Below are 27,068 nucleotides of genomic sequence, written 5' to 3'. Positions count from 1 at the left end.
TTTAATTATTTGGCAAGACTGGAGACAAGACTGATTTTCTCGAGTCCTGCTGAAGAGTCTTGGCCCAAAACAGTGACTGCACTCTTTTCCATAGATGCTGTCTGGCCTGCTGAGTTCCTCCAGCATTTTATGAGTGTTGCTTGGATTTCCAGCATCTGCAGATTTTTTCTTGTTTGTCATATGAAGAGTGTTTGATGACTCTGGGCCTCTATTCACTGGAGTTCAGAAGAATGAGGGTTGACCTCATTGAAATGCCTCGACAGAGTGGATGTGGAGAGGAAGTTTTCTATGGTGGGGGAGTCTACGTCGAGAGGAAAAAGCCTCAGAATAGATGGGCGTCCTTTGATAAAGGAAATGGGGAGGACTTTCTTCAGCCAGAGCGTGGTGAATCTGTGGAATTCATTGCCACAGGTGGCTGTGAAAGCTAAGTCATTAGGTATATTTAAATCAGAGCTTGACAGATTCTTGATTAGTCAGGTCATGAAGGGATACAGGCAGAAGGCAGGAGATTGAGGCTGAGAGGAAAACAGATCAGCCATGATGAAATGACAAACCAGACTTGATGGGCTAAATGGCCTAATTCTGCTCCCATAACTTATGGCCTTATGGCCTAAAGCTGACATGTTTCCATGGATATTTAAAAAGAAAAGTTAACAAAGCGAACACTGGTGCTACAGAAACTATAATTGGAGAACTGTTACGATTGTTAGACATGTTTCAAACACCCTCTCCATATTCGCCCTGTCAAATCCCTTCTTACTCTCCCACATTCCCAGGGTGGAAGTCTAGTACATCCAACCCAACCTTCCCATTCCAGATACAGTACCAGTCTAGTGAACCTACTCCAAACTGCTTTCAATGCATTTAAAACTTTCTTTAATTAAGGAGAACTATACTGTACACATGCTCCAGAAGTCATTTCACATGTGTTGTACACCATTAAAGTCTACATTCTCCCTACATTCATAAACAATTTCCCTAGCAAAATATATCCTATTAGCTTTCCAAATTGCTGTACCTGCATACTAAACTACTGCAAATCATGAATTAGGTTATCCAGATCTTTTTACATCTCAACAGTCTGTAATCTCTCATATTTAGATAGCATGGATAATGGGCCTCTATTTTTCCTACTAAATGGACAATTTCACATTTTTGTTCATTCTCTCCATGTATCGCAACTGCACCACTCATATAACCAAACTGGATCATTTTGTGGCTTCCTCTTCATAACTTAAATTCCTATCCATCTTTAACTCATCAGGAAGCTTAGCAACCACATCTTCAACTCCTTCATCCAAGTCATTTACAGTACAGCTGTCCCCTGCTTTTCGAACATTCGCTTTACAGAACCTCACTATTACGAAAGACCTACCCTGTTTTCACTTTCAGAAGGTGTTTTCACTGTTACGAAAAAAATTCAGCGCGCGATAAAAAATCAGCACAATGTATCGGATCGGCAATGTATCGGGTCGGCGGCCAGGAGGGTGGGGGCCACTGCACCACCCCAGACTGCAACGACTCAGTCTAACACACCATCATCAGTGTGCTCGATGTCTTCCCAATTCCAGTAAGTGATACTACACTGTACATACATTACTTCTACTTTATATAGGCTGTGTATTTTTACGTGTTATTTGGTAGATTTGGCAGCTTCGTAGTTTAGAGGTTACTGGAGAGCGCTTTTATGCCGAGAGCGCTTGCGTGAGATTTTCACTACGGAGATCTGTGCAGGCAATCGTTGTAGGGAAGTATTTCTACTTTATATAGGCTGTGTATTTATCATATCATTCCCACTTTTACTATATGTTACTGTTATTTTAGGTTTTATGTGTTATTTGGCATGATTTGGTAGGTTATTTTTGGGTCTGCGAACGCTCACAAAATTTTTCCATATAAATAAATGGTAATTGCTTCTTCGCTTTACGACATTTCGGCTTATGAACTATTTCATAGGAACGCTCTACCTTCGGATGGCCGGGGAAACCTGTATATTGAAATCCCAGCACTGATCATTATAACACATCATATCTCACAGACAAGAACAAGACCCATTTATTCCTGTTATCCAACTAATCGTCTATCTATGTCAATACATTACCTTCTGAACCATTTTTTTTAAAATCAAAAGCCTTTGGAAATTCAAGTATAGAATATCCCCATTATCCACAGTCCTAGTTACTTCTTCAAAGAACTTAAATGAATCGATCAGACAATTTCCCTTTCACAATACTACATTGACTTTGTCTGTTTACCTAGAATTTTTCTAGGTGTCTTCCTATAACACCTTCAAAAAAAACTTTCAACATTTTTCCAATGACGGATATTAAGCTGAGTAATCTGTAGTTTCTTGTTTTCTGTCTTCCTCCCTTTTTGAACAACAGAATTACAATTGCTGCTTTCAAACAATTGAAAATTTCCCCTGAATCCAGGGAATTTTGAATTTTGAAAACTTAAAATCAACTTAACAACGATCTTAATAACCACTTGTCCGTTTATATATATTTCTGGCCTGCTGTGTCTTACTCCCTAATTTCTCTTTCCTTAATAAACCTTTCAATCACTCGATCATTGTTTCCTTAAACAATTTTGTAACCTACTACACTTTGTTGTGCTTTTCCTTTAAGTACGATACTATGTATTTTTATTAACCATGAATGGGGTGGGTGTATGTACAGGTGTCCCCCATTTTTCGAACGTTCGCTTTCGAAACCTCACTGTTACAAAAGACCTACATTAGTTCCCTGTTTTCGCTAACAGAAGGTGTTTTCACTGTTACGAAAAAACTCAGCGCGAGAAAAAAATCAGCGCGCGATAAAAAATCAGCGCACGCCCCGAGCAGCTGCTCTCCCCCGGATTCGGAACGGCATTCTTGCCTGCATTGCTTAAACACGTGCCTGTGAGCAGCTGTTAGCAAGATGAGTTCTAAGGTATTAGAAAAGCCTGAAAGAGCTCGTAAGGGTGTTACACTTAGAGTAAAACTAGACATAATTAAGCGTTTCGATCGTGGTGAACGAAGCAAGGACAAAGTGAGTTTGGCTTCTGGAAGCTGACGAACATAATGTTGAAGAGGTTTTGGCATCCCATGACCAAGAACTGATAGATGAAGAGCTGATGCAATTGGAAGAGGAAAGGATAACAATCGAAACTGAATGAGTAATGATAAAGTATGACTTTAATTTTGAAAGGGTATGTAGGTTTAGGGGATATTTGCAAGTTTGTTTTGAGTCCTTACAAAGAACTGTATGATAGAAAAATGCGCGAGGCTCAGCAGTCAAGCATACTGTCGTTTTTCAAGCCTTCCACATCAGACGACGAACCTCAACTTTCGACATCGAGGCGGGCAGAGATAGAAGATGATGACCTGCCTGCCCTGATCGATGACGAGGTGACACCCCTGTGTCCCACCACCCCAACCCCCAGGCCACGGACAGTTACCGATTCGCGAAGAATCCAGCGGTAGCCGGGAGGCACTCAGCACATCCTTAAGAAAAAAGCTGAAATAAACAAGCTAATTAATTAGGTGCCGCCCGGCACATAAATGTCGGCCCAGATCAAAGGCAGAAAACGGACGAAATTAACAAGCACAAACGTGGCCAGGGGTTCATGAAAGGTGAGTACCGGATGATAATAATAATAATAAATAAATAAAAGCAGAAATGGCTCGCTCCTTTTCAATTGTACAACAGAAAACTAGATGATGTATGCTGAAGGAATTGAACAGTGTTTTGAAGCAAATAAAATAGCCTACGAAAAATGACTGCTGGTGTTGCTGAGTGCAATGGGTGGAAAAGCATACAGTTTGCTTAGAGGTTTAACTACTCCAACCTAACCAGCCAAAATTATGTTTGCTAATATCATGAATGTAATGCAGGAACATCGAGTCATAGAGAAGTACAGCACAGAATCGGGCCCTTCAGTTCATAGTCCGTGCCAAACCATTTCTAGTCCCAATAACCTGCCCCCAGATCATAACCCTGCCATCCATGCACCTATCCAAGCTTCTCTTAAGCACTGAAATCAAGCTTGCTGGAAGCTTGTTCCACACTCATAACCCTCTGAGTGGAGACGTTTTCCCTCATGTTCCCCTTAAATTTTTCACCTTTCACCCTTAACCCATGACCTCTAGTTGTAGTCTCACCCAACCTCACAGGAAAAAGCCTGCTTGCATTTACCTTATCTATACCTTCATAATTTTGAATACCTCTATCAAATCTCCCCTCAATCTTCTACATTCCAAAGAAAAAAGTCCTAACCTATTCAATTTTTCCTTATAACGCAGATTCTCCAGATCCAGCAACATCCTTGTAAATTTTCTCTGTATTATTTCAACATTATTTACATCTTTCCTGTAGGTAGGTGACCAAAACTGTCAATAATACACCAAATTAGGCCTCACTGATGTGTTGTACAACTTCAACATAATATCCCATCTCCTGTACTCAATACTTTGACCCTATCTACCTATTGCACCACTTTCAATGAATTATGGACCTGTATTCCCAAAGCCCTTTGTTCTACTACACTCCTCAGTGCCACTGCGTGAGACCTTGGTCCTATCAGAGTTCAACACCTCGCACTTATCTGCATTAAGTTCCATCTGCCATTTTTCAGTCCATTTTTCCAGCTGGTCCAGATTCCGTTGCAAGCTTTGATAGTCTTCCTTACTCTCCATTACACGCCCAATCTTGGTGTCACCCGTAAATTTGCTGATCCAGTTAACCACATATTGTCCAGATCATTGATATAGATGACAAACTAATGACCCAGAATGCAGCACTCCAGGAGTCACAGGCCTCCAGTCAGAGAGGCAACCATCTACTACTACTTTTTGGTTTCTCCCACAAAGTCAAATGCATTGCTAAAATCAATGCAGACAACATCCACTGACTTGCCTTAATTAACTTTCCTGGTAACTTCCTTGAAAAACTATAAGACTGGTTAGACACAATCTACCACAAACAAAGCTATGCTGACTATCGTTAATCAGTCCTCATCTATCCAAATAGTCATATATCTGGTCCATTAGAAAAACTTCCAATAACTTTCCCAGTACTGATGTTAGGATCACTAGTCTATAATTTCGTTCTTTATTTTTGGACCCTTTCTTAAACAGCGGAACAAGATTAGCTATCCTCCAATATTCTGGTACATCACCTATCACAAAGGATGATATAAATATCTGCAATGGTCCCTGCAATTTCTGCACCTGCCTCCCACAGGGTCCAAGGGAACACCTTGTCAAGCCCTGGAGATTTATCCACATTAATTTGCCTCAAGAGAGCAAACACCTCCTCCTCTGTAATCTGTATAGAATCTATGACCTCGCTGCTGCTTTGCCTCGCTTCTATAGATTCTGCGTCCATCTCCCACATAAATACAGATGCAAAAAATCAACTTAATATCTCCCTCATCTCTTTTGGCTCTACACATAGATTACCGTACTGATCTTCCGGAGGACCAATTTTGTCCCTTGCAATCGTTTTGCTCTTAACATATCTGTTGAATCCCTGAGGATTCTCCATCACCTTGTCTGCTAGGGCAACCTCATACCTTCTTTTAGCCCTCCTGACTTCTTTCTGAAGTGTTCCCTTGCATTTCTTATACTCTATAAGCATATCATTTTTCCTGCCTGTCTATACCTGCTATGCCCCTCCTTTTTTCTCTTAAACAGGGCCTCAATATCTCTTGAAAACCAATGTTCCCCACACTTACTATCTTTACCTTTTATTCTGATAGACACATACAAGTTTTGTACTCTCAAAAAGTCACTTTTGAAGGCCTCCCACTTACCAAGTACACCTTTGCCAGAAAACAACCTGTCCCAATCCACACTTACCTGATCCTTTCTGATGCTATCAAAATTGGCCTTTCTCCAATTTAGAATCTCAACATACGGACCAGGTCTATCTTTTTGCATATTTACTTTGAAACGAATGGCATTAATGGTTTCTTAAGGTTGTTATAGCCAGGGTGGTAATGGAGACAAGCTCCCACTACCTATTCAAAGCTCCCAATAGCATGCGCCTCAAATAGCCTCTGACAACCAAGTCCAGCTCCTGGCTTTCATGTGTGTCTCAGCTACTTAGTCCAGCGGAACCGTTTCTACTGACAGGAGAAGGGGCAAAGGTGGGTTACTGGCGCCGTAAAACCAGTTGCCTCAGGCAGATGGGGCTCATCAGCCGTGGTTGGCAGTTCATCCAGAAGGAAAACTCTGATCTCAAAACTCTGTTGCCTTGTGGCTATACCCACTCACGGGGAAGGCTTCGGGAGTAAACCCCGAGGGAAAAGTCCAGAGCTGGAGTCCCTAAGGCAGTTTTACGTTGAGTTCAATGTTGACTGGCAACTCCTGCGACGCTGCTGGTACCAACTGTATCGGTCTCTACCGTTCCTTTGATCAGATGTGTGGAGAGGGGTAACTTGGGCAACAGTTTGCTCTCCAATATACTTCCTCGGCTTCCATATCTAGACAGCTAAGATGCAATATCCCTGGCCAACTCTGACCAATGGAGGCCTCACACACATACAATGGCGTTGTGATCACTAGATGTAATGTTCCCCTACACAAACTTCTATCACCTGCCCTGTCTCATTCCCTAATAGAAGATCAAATATCACTCGCTCTTGTCAGGATTTCTATGTATTGGTAAATTCAATTCAAGTTTAATTGCCATTCAACTATACATGAACATCCATGAATACAGACAAATGAGACAGTGTTACAAGGTGCAAACTACAGTACCAACAGTCACACACAGCACAAAGCATACATAGCACGTACAAGATAGCAAGCAACTAAAGATGTCAGTAAGATAGAGCCACACAAAACAAAACATCCAGACCCGAGCTATGAATGCCACAGACATCTGCAGTCAACCACGATACAGCTTGCTTTCTGCCGAGCAAACACCGGGGGGCAGCACCCACTCCAGCCTGGACACTGCAACACATTGCTTCTCGTGAAGTGCACCGGCTCGGATGCCTCTGTCCTGGTGGCGTAAACTGGCAATACCATGGCTTGAAACCTAGTCCTCACTATGACCAAGGCCACACAGCTCTACCGGTGTCCTCCCCTATTCTTTGCCAATAAATCAATGAATCGATCTTATGGCATTCCACGTTAACAACGTCCAAAAGAGTCTTATGATCACAAGAAAAGCCACCAAGATAGTTACCCACTATTAGACTGTACACCTCTTTTGATACAGGCAGCAGCACGATGTGCAGTGCCTTCATTTTCTCCACCAATGAGCAACTCGCTGATGGGATAGACCTGCAGTACTTTAAGTTTTTAATGTCCAGCAGGACCTTGTGATCATAAAAATACATTTAAAAAGAACAATACCACCTTTTGTTGACCCCAAAGAAGCCCCTGTGATCAAACAAGCTGCCATCTTACCAGACCCAGAAGGAAACTTAAGGTATCAATGACGAGGTTCTGGAGTGAGTTCAGGGGGTTAGGTGCTAAGTTAAAGGACAGGACCTCCAGGGTTGTGATCTCAGAATTGTTACCCATCTAAGTCCTTTCACAGTATGGGAGTACCAATAAATAAGTGGAAAGCCACTATAACAATCTATGTTTCTTGCAACAGTCTGCAATCTCTCTACAATTTTTTTCCTTTAAATCCCATGGACTGTTGGGTGGGCTATAATATGGCTTCATTAACGTGGTCATACCTTTCTCATTCTTCAGTTCCACCCATAAGGCCTCACTAGACAAGATCTTCGGTTCATCCTGAATGAGCTTTCCATGACATTTTCCCTGACTGGTAACGCCATCCCTCCTCCTTTAATCCCTCCCGCTCTGTCACATCTAAAACAATGGAACCCTGGAATATTGAGCTGCCAGTCCTGTCCCTCCTGCACCCAAGTCTCATCAATGGCTATCATATCATAATTCCATATGTTGATCCATACCCTGAGCTCATCCAACTTTCCTACAATACTTCTTGCATTGAAATATATGCAGCTCAGAACACTAGTCACACCATGCTCAGCCTTTTGATTCCTGACTTTGACAGAAGTCTTAACAACATCTGTTTCCACAACCTCCCCTCTATCTGTCCTGGCACTCTGGTTCCCATCCCCCTGCCACTCTAGCTTAAACCACGACCCCCCCCCCCCCGTACAGTACTACCAAACCTTCCTGCTAAAATATTAGTCCCCTTCCAGTTCAGATGCAAACTGTCTCTTTTGTACAGGTCCCACCTCCCCTGAAGCCTCGAATAGCTAAAGCCTCAAATAACCACTCTAACCCTGTCCACTCAAACAATGGCCGCTCTGCTTGCCCCTGCCTTATTTTTATTTGTTCTTGCCAATCAATTCCAATTGCTGAATGGCCACTGTTCAAAATCAAAACTGTTGTGAATCGATGCTTTATGTACTTATTCGGTGAACTTGAGTGAGCTACGTCTTCTCACTCTTTTGATCACAGATTGGCCTCTGTTCAAACACTTAGATCTGAAAGCATTGTTAATTGCAGAAAACTTTAGGTTTCATAAGCACAATCAAAATGAAGAGGATTCCATTTCAGCTGATCGGCTGAATGGAAGAAATTGTCCAAGCATTGTTAGTTCAGTGATGGGCTTAATGATACACTAGGAGATTGTTTAGTTTGTGGCACCTCACAAGAAAGCGTTCAGAAACATCTCCTAACTGAAGCACAACTCACATTTAAAAGAACAGTTGAAATCAGTGTAACAATGGAAACAGCAGACATAGTGGTAATTAAGTTGTAGTCAGGAATGAAAGTGAGTGTGACCAAAATGCAATGTCTAAACACAAACCTGCTTAGCCAAACAAACAAGAGAAAATCTGCAGAAATCCAAGCAACACACACACGAAATTCTGGAGGAATTCAGCAGGCTAGGCAGCATTTACATAAAAGAGTACAGTCGACACTTCGGGCCGAGACCCTTCAGAAAGACTCAATTATGTTACTGTTATGGCAAGGGCTCACATACACCAGACCTATGCAGGTTTTAAGGTGAAACTTACAGAAAATGCAACAAAGTAGGACACATACATTCTATTTTAATGACTTGGGTGATGAAACTGATGACTTTGTTGCAAAGTTTGCAGACGATACAAAGATAGGTGGAGAGGCAGGTAGTTTTGAGGAAGTACGGAGACTACTGAAGGACTTAGATTGGGAGAATGGGCAAAGAAGTGGCAGATGGAATATAGTGTCAGGAAATGTACGGTCATGCACTTTGGTAGAAGGAATGAAAGGATTGACTATTTTCTAAATAGAGAGAAAATACAAAAAACGCACACACAAATGACTTATGAGTGCTTGTTCAAGATTCCCTAAAGGTTAATTTGCAGGTTGAGTCTGTAGTGAGGAAGGCAAATGCAATGTTAGCATTCATTTCAAGAAGAATCAAATATAAAAGCAAAGATGTAATGTTGAGACTTTATAAAGCACTGGTGAGACCTCACTTGGAGTATTATGAGCAGTTTTGGGCCCCTTATCTTAGAAAGAATGTACTGAAACTGAAGAGGGTTCAAGAGAAGTTAATGAAAATGATTTCAGGATTGAATAGCTTGTCATATGTAGAGTGTTTGATGGCTCTGGGCCTGTATTTAGAAGAATGAGTAGTGACCTCATTGAAACTTATCAAATGGTGAAAGGCCTTGATATAGTGGATGTGGAGAGGATGTTTTGCATGGTGGGAGAGTCTAAGTCCAGAGCACACAGCCTCAGAATAGAGAGGCGTCCTTTTAGAATGGAGATCAGGAGGAATTTCTTAAGTCAGAGAGTGGCAAATCCATGGAATTCGTTGCCACAGGCAGCTGTGCAGGCCAAGTCTTTACGTATATTTAAGGTAGAGGTTGACAGAGTCTTGATTGGTCAGGGCATGAGGGGAAATGGTGAGAAGGCAGGAGATTGGGGTTGAGAGATAAATTGGATCAGCCATAATGAAATGGTGGAGCAGACTTACTGGGCCAATTGGCCTAATTCTGCTCCTATATCGTATGGTCTTATGGTTACACAAAGAGCATGTCAGGCAGACAAAAATAAATGTACTACACAGGAAAGAGAAAAAGATAAATAGTCAAGCTGCAGTTTCAAATAGAGCACTAATCTGCATGTTGTTGATGAAAAATCTGACAATGATGAAAGTAACACAGCATTTGGTAGCCTTGACATTTACAATGTGAAAACTAACAATGGACAAGCAATATGGCTTACACCAGAAGCGAACAGCAAATTAATTCAAATGGAATTGGACACTGGTTCGGCTGTTTCAGTCATTCCAAAAAGTGAGTTTAAACAGCATTTTAAAGATACTAAACTGAAGCCCGACGATATCTAAATAAGAACTTATACTGGAGAAAACATAACTCCTGTTGTATTTCACTGTTACATCCGTAACAGTGAAATACAACCAGCAAGCCACATTGAGTTTGTATGTGGTAAAAACAAAAGGGCTTGCATTGTGGGGATATGACTGGCTGAGACAACTACAACTTGATTAGAGATCCATCCACCATTTGCATGCCACATCTCCTGCAATGAAACCATTAGAAATCAAATTATGAAAGGTACTGGATGATGCCACAGCAATGTTCAAGGATGGCATTGGAAAACTCAAACATATCAAGGGTAAAATAGTGTTAAATGAAAATGCCACACCCAAGTTTTACAAAGCCCATCCGCTTGCTTATACCATCTGTGATAAGCAGCCAATGAGCTAAATCGTATGGAGGCAGAAGGAGTTCTTTCCAAACTTGCGTGGAGCCCATGGGCAACACCAGTGGTCCTAGTAGCCAAGAAGAATGGGTCTGTCAGGATCTGTGGTGATTTTAAGGTCATCATCAACGCAGTACTGAAAGTAGATCAATACCTCTGCCCAGGATAGAGGATATCTATGCAAATCTTTCTGGAGGAAAACACTTCAGTGAAGTGGAATTAACTGACAGATGGAGATGGAAGAAGAGTCCAAAGTGTTTCTCACCATAAACACTCACAAAGGGCTTTACTACAACAATAGGCTTATTTTTGAAGCAGCATCTGCACCTGCACTCTGACCAGAAAGCCATGGACCAGGTGCTGCAAGGCTGCCCAGGTACTCAGTGTTACCTGGATGACATCGTTTTTACTGGTAAGGATGACAAGGAATATCTTCAAAATCTCAAGACAAGTGTTAAAAATATTAGTAGGTCTGGGCTCAGAGCATGACACAACAGGTGTGAATTCTTTAAACCCAGCATCACTTACCATGGTCACACCATTGACACACAAGCTTTACACAAGTGTGATGAGAAAATTCAAGTAGTGGCGGGCACCCAAGGCTAAAGAACATGTCACAGTTGCAGTCATTTTTAGGATCTGTCAATTACTATAACAGGTTCCTGCCAAACCTGGCTAATGTGCTCCTTCTCTTTGAAGTCATGACTACAGATCGGGATGAATGTAAGGTGACTTTCAAAAAGGTAAAGGAAATGGTGACATCAGACACCGTACTAACACATTATGATCCACATCATCCAGTGAAGCTAGCTTGTGATGCCTCGCCTTATGGTATAAGTGCAGTCATGTCACAGGTTATGCATGATAGAAGTGAACGCCCCATAGCTTTTGCATTACGTTCCCTTACTGCTGCAGAGAAAAATTATGCACAGATTGACAGATTGAGCCTGGCTTGGGGTGTAAAATGTTTCAACCAGTACTTGCATGGGAGAGTTTTCCCTCATTACTGATCATCAACTACTAGTGCCCATTTTCAATCCACAGAAGGACATTCCACTAACAGCAGCAGCCCAAATGCAGAGACGAGCTCTGTTTATTGGAGAACACAATTACAAGATTGAATTCAAGAGGATGACTAATCATGGAAATGCTGATGGATTGTCCCATTTTCCCTTGGAAAAGAGACACCTGAAACATTTACAAAAGAGGACATTCCTCTTGATGTATTCTCCCTAATGCAAATCGGACAAGTGTGAGGTATTGCACGTTGGAAGGACAAACCAACGTAGAACATACAGGGTTAATGGTAAGGCACTGAGGAGTGCAGTGGAACAGAGGGATCTGGGAATACAGATACAAAATTCCCTAAAAGTGCCGTCACAGGTAGATAGGGTCGTAAAGAGAGCTTTTGGTACATTGGCCTTTATTAATCGAAGTATTGAGTATAAGAGCTGGAATGTTATGATGAGGTTGTATAAGGCATTGGTGAGGCCGAATCTGGAGTATTGTGTTCAGTTTTGGTCACCAAATTACAGGAAGGATATAAATAAGGTTGAAAGAGTGCAGAGAAGGTTTACAAGGATGTTGCCGGGACTTGAGAAACTCAGTTACAGAGAAAGGTTGAATAGGTTAGGACTTTATTCCCTGGAGCGTAGAAGAATGAGGGGAGATTTGATAGAGGTATATAAAATTATGATGGGTATAGATAGAGTGAATGCAAGCAGGCATTTTCCACTGAGGCAAGGGGAGAAAAAAACCAGAGGACATGGGTTAAGGGTGAGGGGGGAAAAGTTTAAAGGGAACATTAGGGGGGGCTTCTTCACACAGAGAGTGGTGGGAGTATGGAATGAGCTGCCAGACGAGGTGGTAAATGCAGGTTCTTTTTTAACATTTAAGAATAAATTGGACAGATACATGGATGGGAGGTGTATGGAGGGATATGGTCCGTGTGCAGGTCAGTGGGACTAGGCAGAAAATGGTTCAGCACAGCCAAGAAGGGTCAAAGGGCCTGTTTCTGTGCTGTAGTTTCTATGGTTCTATGGTTCTATGGAAGTCTCCATAGTACAGAAAAGATGATCCAAAGGGAAACCAGAAAAAATCCTACAGTGTCTCAGGCCTACTTGGTCACCCAAAATCCCAGTTCCCCCATTTTTACCAGCACCAGGATAAACTTGCCCTTGAAGGGGCTTGCCTTATGTGCAGATTTAGAGTTGTTGCACCATCCAAGTTGAGAGCTAAAGTATTGGAGGAGTTTTTAGGCGTGGTCAAAATGAAAGCATTGGCTCGAAGCTTTGTCTGGAAGATTGAGCAGTTCGGCATGCACTGTTCGGAATGCCAACACATCCAGAAGTTGCCAAGAGCAGTGTCTTTCCTTTCTTGGGAATGGCCTGCATTGCCCTGGCAGAGGATTCATGTGGATTTTGTTAGAATTTTGTAAATTCATGGGAACAAATTTTTTGGTAGTGCTGATGCAGCTACAAAGTGGCCAGAAGAGTTCTCGATAGCCTCCACTACAGCCTTGCACACTGTTGATGTGTTGGGAAGCCTCTTCGCAAGGACTGGTGTTCCAGAACACTTACTCAGTGACAATGGACCACAGTTTGTTGCAAAACAGTTCCAGTCATTCCTAAAAATGAATAGAATAAGACATATTACATCTGCACCGTACCACCCAGCTACAAATGGTTTGGTGGAAAGGTTTGTCCAGTGTCTAAAGAACACACTGTGAGCAAAGTGAGTAGATCACACTACACTAACACTGAATCAGAAGATCGCCAATTTCCTCCTTGAATATCGCAATGCAGCGCTCACTCACAACCAACAACTCCCAGCTAAACTGTTCCTGGGTTGTCCGTTGCTCTAATGCTGGGATCTCCTCAAACCCAATCTCAGAAGAAGTATGCAGGACAAACAGGTGAGACAAATTGAGAGCTCCTCAAAAAAGGAGGTTCAATGTTTCACTCTTAGACAAGCAGTCCTGGCAAAAGACTATGAGAAGATCAAAAGTGGTACCGGGACAGAATTGAACCACTCTCCTGCACAACAGAGATTGCGCCTGATGTCATCTGGAGACGACACATCGATCGGTTGAGAAGAGCAGAGTCAATTGTTGGAGAAGAAGGGTGTCTAGAGTTGTCAGAACCACTTCCTGCAGAACCAGAGTCAACTCTACAACCACCACAGAGGAGGCCCCAGAACCTGAGACTGTTTCACAGTCACCAGTCTCACCTGCCAACTATATATAGTTTCAGATAGTTTTATATATAATTTCAGATGGTATGGCCTCCACAGAGCCCTGATCTCAGCATCATCGAGGCTGTCTGGGATTACCTGGAGAGACAGAAGCAAGCGAGACAGTCAAAGTCTGCAGAAGAACTATGGAAAGTTCTCCAAGATGTTAGGATCAACCCACCAGCTGACTTCCTTGTAAAACTGCATGACTGTGTACCTAAGAGAATCGATGCAGTTTTGCAGGCAAAGAGTGGTCACACCAAATATAGATTGGATTCAGTTTTTTACTGTTTACTGCTCTTTATTGTAAATGTTTTGATATTTAGAAACTTTTCATTTCATTATTTTTGAAAGCATCTTCGCTTTACAAAATCTTTATATGTGCCTAAGACTTTTGCACAATACTATATATATGATGAATAGAGAGCAATATACAGTATTACATATTTGAGTGAGATGCATTCTATATGGAATTGGAGTTTATAGCTAAGCAGGGAGGAGTGTAGTGTATTTAATATTTCAGTAACATTTGAGTAAAGTTGTAAATATATTTTTGATTAAGCATTCAGTTTGAATTAATAATTAATTCATTATGGGTTACATGCAATAAGTACCTGATGGTATACGTCATTATGCCATCCATATCACATTTGAGTTTCTCACTAAAAAGTGGGGGGAGGGGGAAGAACTAAGTAGGCAGGTATCCCAGCTCCTGTGTTTTTCTTTTGATTAGTTTCTGCAGTTACGAAACATAACAGTGGGGAGGAGTCTTCTGCTTTGAATTTTTCTCATTGGAATGTAACTATTCTGAATTGCAGGAATTACTAGATGATAATCATAAACCAATATGTTTTCTTTTTCTATCTCTACTAAATGCTCACAAAAAGTCAAAGAAATAAGAGCAGTAGCTGGCCACACACCTTCCGGCCTGCCCGTCATTCAACATCATCGTGGCTGATTTGCCCCAAGCCTCAATTCTGCTCTCCCAGTTCCATATTGTCCTTAATTCCCCAATGTATTGGAAGTGTATTCATAGCCTCTTAAAATATTTATAATAATCCAGCTTCCACAACCTTCCAGAGTAGAGAGTTCACACCTTTGCAAGAAATTTCAAAGCATCTCAGTTTTAAATGATCACCCTCTTATCTTGTAATGATGTAAACTTGTTCAAGACACTTCCACTTCTGGAAACACTTCAAAAGTTATGCCCTTATGCCCTCTCAAAATGTTATACACTCCAAAAACCACTCCTCCCTCTTAAGAACTCCAAAGCATGCAGATCCAAGTTCTTCAGCCTCCACAAGTCAGGAACAACATTACTTAGTTTCATTTTTGCACACAACCATGAAAGTAAGTACAAAAGTTCAAAGTTCAAAGTAAATTTATTATCAAAGGACATCTATGCCACCATATACTACCCTGAGATTCACTCTCTTATGGGCATTCGCAATCGAACAAAGAAATAAAACAGAATCAATGAAAAACCACACACAATCAATGTGCAAAAGACAAGCAGTGCAAATACAAAAAGAATAAAAATAATAATAATAAATAAATAATACTGAGAACGTGAGACTAGCATTCTCTTCAGGACAGTACAGTACTGTAGCAGCTAGCACAATGCTTTTACAGCCCCAGCGACTCAGGTTCAATTCCCACCGCTGTCTGTAAAGAGTTTGTACGTTCTCCCCATGACCACGTTGGTTTCCTCCAGGTGCTCCAGTTTCCTCCCACATTCCAAAGGTGTACGGGTTAGTAGGTTAATTGGTCACAAGGGTGTAATTCAGTGGTGTGGGCTCGTTGGGCTGGAAGGGCCTGTTACCATGCTGTATCTCTAAATAAAATAAGTTGTGGAATCATTCATTGCTGAGTGAAGTGAAGTAACACAAATACTCTTAGCAAGTCCGCTAACATTACCTGCTCCCATATATGATAGATACCTATTTCTGGTTCTTTATATGACATATACGATAATATTTGTATCTATTCACAACACTGTCAATAACCACAAATTACTATGGTCCAATGAATCTAGCATCATGCAGATGGAGATGATTACAGTAACACAGCAAGACTAATATATAAATTGTATAGATATGGTTCTAGTGATCAAGATCAAACTACCAACACTTAATAAAACTGTCAATTTTAAGCAATTATGCTGGTTTCTCACATTTTGGGGGTGGGCAAGGAAGGAATAGAAACACCCAGTTCTATCCACCACTCATTTCTTATCACTGCAATAAAATTCCCCCCACACAAAGAGGATTGGCAACACTATTTAACATACTGTACACAGAGCAGTCTGTGCCACGTCATTTAACTGAAGTTCATTGATCAGCTGCGTATTCAGCACAAGGGGGCATTCTTAACCTCTGCACCCCTGTCGAGGAAAGGGGAAAGAAAAACAACCTGTATTCCAGTTCCAAATCCCTAGCCAGCTTACCTCCACTGGAAAATATATGGAATCTGAGTGAAGACTGGGCCAGCTCTGCTGTGATGCCTCCATGTTTGAAATGCCCATACACATTCACTTTCTGGGAAAAATGAGAAAGTGACCACGTGTGAGGTGCTGAAAGATGCCCGTAAAAATTGGAAAACAATACTTGTGGACATACTTCAATTACTGCCAGTGGAGATAATAGCTCAGTGAAGCAAACCAAAAACAGGGGGAAATGAGCAACACCAGTTCCTTCTGAGAGACCTATTAATTCCATCTTCATACCTGCAAATTAATTTGCACCAAAGCCTGCCAACACTGCTGCAACAAAGTTTTCCCATTTTAGCAGTGTCTGATCTATGCAATTATACCACATAACGAAAAGATAACTAATTGCAATTTTCAATTCATCATCAGTCACTTTTAAAACATTCAATTATGGTTAATGACCTAAATTAAGTTAAATTGCTTTAATTTTCTGCACAGCTAGTATTAAGTTCAAAAAAAACTTACCAGTTGATGGCTTTTCCCACAACTCCTTTGGGTTCACTTTTCGGTGCAAACTCTCTCCAAACTAAATGATATGGGTAGAGGACATCAATTGGAAGCTCAACAAACACAGGTCCTAAGCAGACAGTAAATCAGAGCACAAAGAAGTTACTTAACTACTGAATAATTCTTTTATGGTAGCAGATACAAACAAAAATAACACTAATATTTGCCATTATGGGACAGCAGAGCATTTTGGGTGTCATCTGCAAGCATTCGTCCATTACATATGAAACTGTGAAATTTTCAAGTAGCATATTTTAATTCCATGTAGTGCAAATACGTCTCCTCCCCTCCCAACCTCAGTGCTGCTCTAAATGAAAGTGTCAAGTATGTAACAGTGGGTGTCGAACTTCACCCAAGAGAAGACACTGGCATGACATTTGTTTCTAATTGGAATGTCAAATTCAGTGGAAAATCGTGGAGCATTTGTATATTCTTGACCAGTTCTGCTTTGTTTTCAGCCCAAGCTCATTCTAAGCATTTTTCTAGCCGAGCCAGACAACTGGCATTGCTGCCTTACAGCTCCAGGTTCAATCTTGACCATGGATGCTGCAAGTGTGAATATTGCATATTCTCTGTGTGGCCACATGGATTTCTGCTGGGTGCCCTGGTTTCCTGGTTGCAAAAAGAAGCGTTGCCAGTTTTTTCATATAAAACAGTTGCAGATATGGACAGAGAAATGGCAAGTGGAGTTTAAGCCAGATAAATGTGAGGTGTTGCACCTCAGTAGGGCAAATGCAAGGATCTTAACAGTGTTGCTGAGCAGAGAGATCTTGGGATCCTAGTTTATAGCTACTCAGGTCAATAAGGCAGTTAAAGAAGGCTTATGGAATGCTTGTTTTCATTAGTCAAGTGATTATGTTCCAACTTTATAAAACTCTGGTTAGGCCATGTCTAGAGTATTGGATACACTTCTGGTCTCCCCACTTTAGGAAGGATGTAGAGGCTTTGGAGAGGGTGCAGAAGAGACTTACCAGGATGCTGTCTGGTTTAGAGGGCATGTGTTATCAGGAGAGGCTGGATAGTTGTAGCGGCCATCGTCGGAGTGGACTGAGTCAGAGTGGGACGGCTTTGGCTCAAACAGGCTTCGGCGAGAACAGGCAGAGGCCAGAGTAGGTTCCAGTAAGTTTTTTGTTCAGATTGTCTAGCATAGAGAGAATGCCAGGCAGGATGTTGGAATGCTCCTCTTGCAGGATGTGGGAAGTCAGGGAGCCCTCCAGTGTCCCTGACAACGACACCTGCAAGAAGTGCATCCAGCTGCAGCTCCTGACAAACCGCGTTAGGGAACTGGAGCAGGAGCTGGATGACCTGCGGATCATTCGGGAGAATGAGGAGATTATAGATCGTAGCTACAGGGAGGTAGTTACACCAAAGGAGCAGAGGACAGGAAATTGGGTCACTTTCAGGCGAGGGAAGAGGAAAGGGCAGGCAGAGCAGGGTTCCCCTGTGGCCATTCCCCTCAACAACAAGTATACCGCATTGGATACTGTTGCGGGGGATGACTTACCTGGGACTAGCTGCAGTAGCCGGATCTCTGGCACTGAGTCTGGCTCTGCAGTGCAGAAGGGAGGGGAGAAAAAGAGGAGAGCGGTAGTGATATGGGACTCGATAGTTAGAGGTGCAGATAGAAGGTTCTGTGGTCGTGACAGAGAATCCAGGATGGTTTGTTGCCTCCCAGATGCCAGGGTCAAGGATGTCTCTGATCGATTGCATGACATTCTGAAGTGGGAGGGTGATCAGCCAGATGTCGTGGTGCACATCGGTACCAATGACATAGCAAGGAAGAGTGAAGAGGTCCTGGACAGTGAGTATAGAGAGCTTGGTAGGAAGTTGAAAAGCAGGACCTCAAGGGTGGTAATCTCAGGATTGCTACCTGTGCTAGGTGCCAGTGAGGGTAGGAATAGGATGCTCTGGAGGAGGAGCAAATGGCTGAGGAACTGGTGTAGGGGGCAGGGTTTCAGATTTCAGGATCATTGGGACCTCTTCTGGGGCAGGTGGGACCTGTACAAGAGAGACGGGTTACACTTGAACCACAGGGGGACCAATATCCTTTCAGGGAGGTTTGTTAGTGCTATTGGGGAGGCTTTAAACTAGATTTGCAGTGGGATGGGAACCAGAGTGCCAGAGCTGACAGTGTGGCTGGGGTGAAAATAAATGATGTTAAAAATTCAAGCAAATCCGCTGATAGAGAGGTTGAGAGTGGTGGTAAAAATCTTCTGAGGTGTATATATTTCAATGCTAGGAGTATTGCGGGGAAGGCGGATGAGTTGAGGGCGTGGATTGACACGTGGAATTATGATGTTGCAGCAATTAGTGAAACTTGGCTACAGGAGGGGCAGGACTGGCAGCTTAATATTCCAGGGCTCCGATGTTTCAGATGTGATCGAGGCAGAGGAATGAAAGGTGGGGAAGTAGCATTGCTTGTTAGGGAAAATATTACAGCAGTGCTCAGGCAGGACAGATTAGAGGGCTTGTCTACTGAGTCCTTATGGGTGGAGCTGAGAAACGGGAAAGGTATGGCCACATTAGTGGGATTGTATTACAGACCACCCAATAGTCAACAAGACTTGGAAGAGCAAATCTGCAGAGAGATAGCAGGCATCTGCAGGAAACATAAAGTTGTGGTAGTAGAGGATTTTAATTTCCCATACATTGATTGGGACTCCCATACTGTTAGGGGTCTAGATGGTTTAGAGTTTGTAAAATGTGTTCAGGAAAGTTTTCTAAATCAATATATAGAGGGACCAACTAGAGGGGATGCAATATTGGATCTCCTGTTAGGTAATGAATTAGGGCAAGTGACAGAAGTCTGTGTAGGGGAGCACTTTGGTTCCAGTGATCATAACACCATTAGTTTCAATTTGATCATGGACAAGGATAGATCTGGTCCTAGGGTTGAGGTTCTGAACTGGAAGAAGGCCAAATTTGAAGAAATGAGCAAGGATCTAAAAAGCGTGGATTGGGACAGGTTGTTCTCTGGCAAAGATGTGATTGGTAGGTGGGAAGCCTTCAAAGGGGAAATTTTGAGAGAGCAGAGTTTGTATGTTCCTGTCAGGATTAAAGGCAAATTGAATAGGAATAAGGAACCTTGGTTCTCAAGGGATATTGCAACTCTGATAAAGAAGAAGAGGGAGTTGTATGAAATGTATAGGAAACAGGGGGTAAATCAGGTGCTTGAGGAGTATAAGAAGTGCAAGAAAATACTTAAGAAAGAAATCAGGAGGGCTAAAAGAAGACATGAGTTTGCCTTGGCAGTCAAAGTGAAGGATAATCCAAAGAGCTTTTACAAGTATATTAAGAGCAAAAGGATTGTAAGGGATAAAATTGGTCCTCTTGAAGATCAGAGTGGTCGGCTTTGTGCGGAACCAAAGGAAATGGGGGAGATCTTAAATAGGTTTTTTGCATCTGTATTTACTAAGGAAGCTGGCATGAAATCTATGGAATTGAGGGAATCAAGTAGTGAGACCATGGAAACTGTACAGATTGAAAAGGAGGAGGTGCTTGCTGTCTTGAGGAAAATTAAAGTGGATAAATCCCCGGGACCTGACAGGGTGTTCCCTCGGACCTTGAAGGAGACTAGTGTTGAAATTGCGGGGGCCCTGGCAGAAATATTTAAAATGTCGCTGTCTACGGGTGAAGTGCCGGAGGATTGGAGAGTGGCTCATGTTGTTCCGTTGTTTAAAAAAGGATCGAAAAGTAATCCGGGAAATTATAGGCCGGTGAGTTTAACGTCAGTAGTGGGTAAGTTATTGGAGGGAGTACTAAGAGACAGAATCTACAAGCATTTAGACAGGGGCTTATTAGGGAGAGTCAACATGGCTTTGTGCGTGGTAGGTCATGTTTGACCAATCTGTTGGAGTTTTTCGAGGAGGTTACCAGGAAAGTGGATGAAGAGAAGGCAGTGGATATTGTCTACATGGACTTCAGTAAGGCCTTTGACAAGGTCCCGCATGGGAGGTTAGTTAGGAAAATTCAGTCGCTAGGTATACATGGAGAGGTGGTAAATTGGATTGGGCATTGGCTCGATGGAAGAAGCCAGAGAGTGGTGGTAGAGAATTGCTTCTCTGAGTGGAGGCCTGTGACTAGTGGTGTGCCACAGGGATCAGTGCTGGGTCCATTGTTATTTGTCATCTATATCAATGATCTGGATGATAATGTGGTAAATTGGATCAGCAAGTTTGCTGATGATACAAAGATTGGAGGTGTAGTAGACAGTGATGAAGGTTTTCAGAGGATGCAGAGGGACTTGGACCAGCTGGAAAAATGGGCTGAAAAATGGCAGATGGAGTTTAATACTGACAAGTGTGAGGTATTGCACGTTGGAAGGACAAACCAACATAGAACATACAGGGTTAATGGTAAAGCACTGAGGAGTGCAGTGGAACAGAGGGATCTGGGAATACAGATACAAAATTCCCTAAAAGTGTCGTCACAGGTAGATAGGGTCGTAAAGAGAGCTTTTGGTACATTGGCCTTTATTAATCGAAGTATTGATTATAAGAGCTGGAATGTTATGATGAGGTTGTATAAGGCATTGGTGAGGCCGAATCTGGAGTATTGTGTTCAGTTTTGGTCACCAAATTACAGGAAGGATATAAATAAGGTTGAAAGAGTGCAGAGAAGGTTTACAAGGATGTTGCCGGGACTTGAGAAACTCAGTTACAGAGAAAGGTTGAATAGGTTAGGACTTTATTCCCTGGAGCGTAGAAGAATGAGGGGAGATTTGATAGAGGTATATAAAATTATGATGGGTATAGATAGAGTAAATGCAAGCAGGCTTTTTCCACTGAGGCAAGGGGAGAAAAAAACCAGAGGGCATGGGTTAAGGGTGAGGGGGGAAAAGTTTAAAGGGAACATTAGGGGGGGCTTCTTCACACAGAGAGTGGTGGGAGTATGGAATGAGCTGCCAGACGAGGTGGTAAATGCGGGTTCTTTTTTAACATTTAAGAATAAATTGGACAGATACATGGATGGGAGGTGTATGGAGGGATATGGTCCATGTGCAGGTCAGTGGGACTAGGCAGAAAATGGTTCAGCACAGCCAAGAAGGGCCAAAGGGCCTCTTTCTGTGCTGTAGTTTCTATGGTTCTATAAACTTGGCTTGTTTTCTCTAGAGCAAGGTTTCTCAACCGGGCTTCCATGGAACAGGTCGTTAGGGGTTCCGCAAGAAATCGTGATTTAAAAAAAATAAACATCACTTTTTATACCGCGCAACACATGATGCTAACACTCGCAGTTGTGAGCAGTGACCAAGCAGCCCCGTTAGCAATCTTGTTAGAGGTCTCCTCAGCTCAGGACAGCAGTGCGCAGTAGAACCATGTTTATTTGGTTGAGTCCATTCTCAGTTTTTGACATGAGATTGGGGAGGCCATTGATAACTGGTGAGCGCTGTATTGCACGGAGGGGAGGACAGTAGATTGATAGTGAGCACTGTATCATACAGAGGGAAGGACGATAGGCTGATGAGGAGCATGAAATGCGTTTTCCGAGCATTAAGTGGACTCGCCCAACTTGGGCTGTGACGTCAGCCTCTCCCTCCCAAATTACCTTCACCAACTTCCCCTTACGCACCACCAACTGACTTATGGGAGCAAACAAACTCTACTAGTGTAGAAGAAAATTGGAGGGAAATTTTCATTCTAAAGAAGGAATTTTTACGCGTCATGACTCAGCTGCTGGCTTGCTGCTTTGCTGTTGTTGCCAAAGATGGATTGTGTAAGCTAGAAGTGAATTGTATTGTGAAATTTTCATATTTTTTGCAGTTTTCTCATTTAGTTATTTATCATGCCATTCTTTTTTATATTTTATTAACCCCTGTGTTTTACAGACATGTTTGATGGTCCAATATGGCGATTTCTGTTAGAGGTGTGAGATGGAAGAGGAGTCTCAGCTTAAGCCTAAAGACAATTCTGATAAGGTTAATGATGAAGAATTACAACTTTCTGAGTCATTTCACTGCACTAGTGCAACAACAGACAAAAACAAGGTCCATCTTTACAATGAAATCTACTTATAAATGGGTTTTACATGGACTGGTGATCCAAGTTGTCCTATTCCATTGTGCCTAGTCTGTGGCAAACAACTTACAGATGCAGCAATGGCTTCAGCAAAATTGAAAAGACACTTAACTACAAATCACAGCCATATGACATGTAAAAGTGCTGATTATTTTAAAAAGCTATTGTAATCTCAAAACAAAGTAAAGCTTTTGGTAATAAAGTCACAGTCAGTAAAAAAAAAACTCAGGAAGCAAGTTATTTGGTAGCAGAACTTATTACCTAGAAAAGGAAAAGTCACACAGTTAGTGAGAATCCAATAATGCCAGAAAGTAAAATTATAGTGGGTGAAATGCTACAACAAGATGCAATATGAGAAATTGATAAGGTTTCACTCTCAAACAGTACGATAAGGTGATGTATTGATAACATGTCACATGATGCTGAAGCGGTTTTGTGTGATAAACCGAAAAACAATAGTTGATGAGTCAACCGATTTCAACAATAAATGTCATGTTGTAGCATTTGTAAGATTTGTAAATTCAAAAAAACCTTTTCTGTTGCAAAGAGTTGCCCGAAACAAGCAAAGGCCAAGATATATTTAATGCTTTGTCTTCATATCTCGAAACAAAAGGTCTGTCTTGGAGGAACTGTGTTGGCATCTGTACTGATGGTGCCCCATCACTGGTTGGCTCCATGAGAGGTTTTGTTTCTCTTGTTAAAAAAAAAAGAAAATCCTGACATTGTCACAACACACTGCTTTCTTCACAGAGAGGTGCTGATGTCAAAAACTCTTGGAGATGAAATGAGAAAAGTTCTGCATGAGGCTACAAACACCAGTTCACTTGAGAATGTTTTAAAAACCGTGAAAACCTGGACAAAGAGCACACCAGTCTCCTGCTACATGCAGAAATCTGGTGGATTAGCAGGGGAAGAGTGGAAGAGTTCTCAACAGGGTGTTTGAGCTGAAAGGTGAATTGCAGGAGTACTTGCAAGAAAATAGTAGGCCAGATTTCACTGAGTGCTTTGAAGATGAAGAATAGCTGCGGAAACCAATCTACTTAAGACATTTTTCATCATATGAACCAGTTGAACAAATCTCTGCAAGACCCCAGAGAAAATGCTTTGACTTCAAGTAACAAGATTGTTGGATTTAAAAGGAAACTGAGTCTTTGGAAAAATTACATTGCAAAAGGAAACCTTGAAATGTTTCCATTGCTGCTTGGGCTTGAGAGTGAGGAAGGATATCAGAAAGTCTCAAGTCTTATTGTCAACCACCTGGAAGAACTGCAGAACAAATTTGAACAGTACTTTTCCTCCCTTTCAACACAAGTGTATGACTGGGGGAGGGACCCTTTCTCTGAATATTCTGCTCAGCCTGAGAACTTGACTTTGAGAAAAGAGGAAGAACATTGAGAGCTGTAGTCTGATCATGCACTCAAGATGAGATTTACTGACCTGCCCCTGGACAAGCTCTGGATTTCTATGAAAGGAGAGTATCCTGCCATTCATAGGAAAGCAACGAACATTTTGCTGCAGTCCTAGGCCTATACTTGAGCCTGATCACGTCACTTAGTAAGAAAACGTTTTTTCAAAGCCTTGTATAAGATTGTGCCTTAGGCTATATTTTTATTCATATTGCTTTGGCTTATGGTTTTTAGTAACTTTACTATTCTGCAGAAAAGGTGGACGCCATAGAGGGATTGACTACAGAGTCTCTATGGGTGGAGATTAGGAACAGGAAGGGGTCAATAACCACTGGATGTTTTTTATACGCCGCCCAATAGTAACAGGGATATTGAGGAGCAGATAGGGAAACAGATCCTGGAAAGGTGTAATAATAATAGAGTTGTCATGATGGGAGATTTTAATTTCCCAAATATCGATTGGCATCTCCCTAGAGCAAGGGGTTTAGATGGAGTGGAGTTTGTTAGGTGTGGTCAGGAAGGTTTCTTGACACAGTATGTAGATAAGCCTACAAGAGGAGGGGCTGTACTTGATTTGGTATTGGGAAATGAACCTGGTCAGGTGTCAGATCTCTCAGTGGGAGAGCATTTTGGAGATAGAATTATGATCACTATCTCCTTTACAATGGCATTGGAGAGAGATAGGAACAGACAAGTTAGAAAGGCATTTAATTGGAGTAAGGGGAATTATGAGGCTATCAGGCACGAAATTGGAAACAGATGTTCTCAGGGCAAAGTACAGAAGAAATGTGGCAAATGTTCAGGGAATATTTGCGTGGAGTTCTGCATAGGTACATTCCAATGAGACAGGGAAAGGATGGTAGGGTACAAGAACCGTGGTGTACAAAGGCCGTTGTAAATCTAGTCAAGTAGAAAAGAAGAGCATACGAAAGGTTCAAAAACTAGGTAATGATAGAGATCTAGAAGATTATAAGGCTAGCAGGAGGGAGTTTAAGAATTACATTAGGAGAGCCAGAAGGGGCCATGAGAAGGCCTTGGCGGGCAGGATTAAGGAAAACCCCAAGGCATTCTACAAGTATGTGAAGAGCAAGAGGATAAGATGTGAAAGAATAGGACCAATCAAGTGTGACAGTGGGAAAGTGCGTATGGAACCGGAGGAAATAGCAGAGGTACTTATTGAATACTTTACTTTAGTATCCACTATGGAAAAGGATCTTGGTGACTGTAGTGATGACTTGCAGCAGACTGAAAAGCTTGAGCATGTAGATATTAAGAAAGAGGATGCACTGGAGATTTTGGAAAGCATCAAGTTGGATAAGTCGCCGGGACCAGACAAAATGTACCCCAGGCTACTGTGGGAGGCGAGGGAGAAGACTGCTGAACCTCTGGTGATGATCTTTGCATCATCAATGAGGACGGGAGAGGTTCCGGAGGATTGGAGGGTTGCGGATGTTGTTCCCTTATTCAAGAAAGGGAGTAGGGATAGCCCAGGAAATTATAGGCCAGTGAGTCTTACTTCAGTGGTTGGTAAATTGATGGAGAAGATCCTGAGAGGCAGGATTTATGAATGTTTGGACAGGTATAATATGATTAAGAGTAGACAGCATGGCTTGGTCAAGGACAGGTCGTGCCTTACGAGCCTGATTGAACCTTTTGAGGATGTGACTAAACACATTGATGAAGGAAGAGCAGTAGATGTAGTGTATATGGATTTCAGCAAGGTAAGGTTCCCCATGCAAGGCTTATTGAGAAAGTAAGGAGGCATGGGATCCAAAAGGACATCGTTTTGTGGATTCAGAACTGGCTTGCCCACAGAAGGCAAAGAGTGGTTGTGGACGGGTCATATTCCGCATGGAGGTCGGTCACCAGTGGAGTGCCTCAGGGATCTGTTCTGGGACCCTTACTCTTCATGATTTTTATAAATGATCTGGATGAGGAAGTGGAGGGATGGGTTAGTAAGTTTGCTGATGACACAAAGGTTGGAGGTGTTGTGGATAGTAGGGAGGGCTGTCAGAGGTTACAGCAGGACATTGATAGGATGCAAAACTGGGCTGAGAAGTGGCAGATGGAGTTCAACCCAGATAAATGTGAAGCGGTTCATTTTGATAGGTCAAATATGAATGCAGAATATAGTATTAATGGTAAGACTCTTGGCAGGGTGGAGGATCAGAGGGATCTTGGGGTCCGAGTCCATAGGACGCTCAAAGCAGCTGCTCAGGTTGACTCTGTGGTTAAGGCGGCGTACGGTGTATTGGCCTTCATCAATTGTGGAATTGAATTTAGGAGTGGAGAAATAATGTTGCATCTATATAGGACCCTAGTCAGACCCCACTTGGAGTACTGTGCTGAGTTCTGGTCACCTTACTACAGGAAGGATGTGGAAGCCATAGAACGGGTGCAGAGGAGATTTACAAGGATTTGCCTGGTTTAGGGAGCATGCCTTGTGAGAATAGGTTGAGTGAACTCAGCCTTTTCTCCTTGGAGCGACAGAGGATGAGAGGTGACCTGATAGAGGTGTATAAAATGATGAGAGGCTTTTTCCCCAAGGCAGAAATGGTTACCACAAGAGGACACAGGTTTAAGGCGCTGGGGAGTAGGTACAGAGGAGATGTCAGGGGTAAGTTTTTTTACTTAGAGTGGTGAGCGTGTGGAATGGGCTGCCGGCAACAGTGGTAGAGGTGGATACAATAGGGTCTTTTAAGAGACTTTTGGATAGGAACATGGAG

At 42.2% G+C, this 27,068-nt stretch overlaps 1 protein-coding gene across 1 annotated transcript in view; it reads right to left on the bottom strand.

Annotated features, from left to right (window-relative positions):
- The window catches only part of ilvbl (ilvB (bacterial acetolactate synthase)-like), a 104,591-nt gene that overhangs the window by 54,931 nt on the left and 22,592 nt on the right, over positions 1-27,068 (bottom strand). The window contains exon 5 of the mRNA XM_063038597.1: positions 16,881-16,992. Coding sequence (XP_062894667.1) covers positions 16,881-16,992 — 112 coding nt within the window. The remainder of the gene's footprint in view (positions 1-16,880; positions 16,993-27,068) is intronic.

This window comes from Mobula hypostoma, chromosome X2 (assembly GCF_963921235.1).
Source record: "Mobula hypostoma chromosome X2, sMobHyp1.1, whole genome shotgun sequence".
In the NCBI taxonomy this organism is placed as follows: Eukaryota; Metazoa; Chordata; class Chondrichthyes; order Myliobatiformes; family Myliobatidae; genus Mobula; species Mobula hypostoma.
This window is presented reverse-complemented; position numbering and strand designations above follow the sequence as displayed.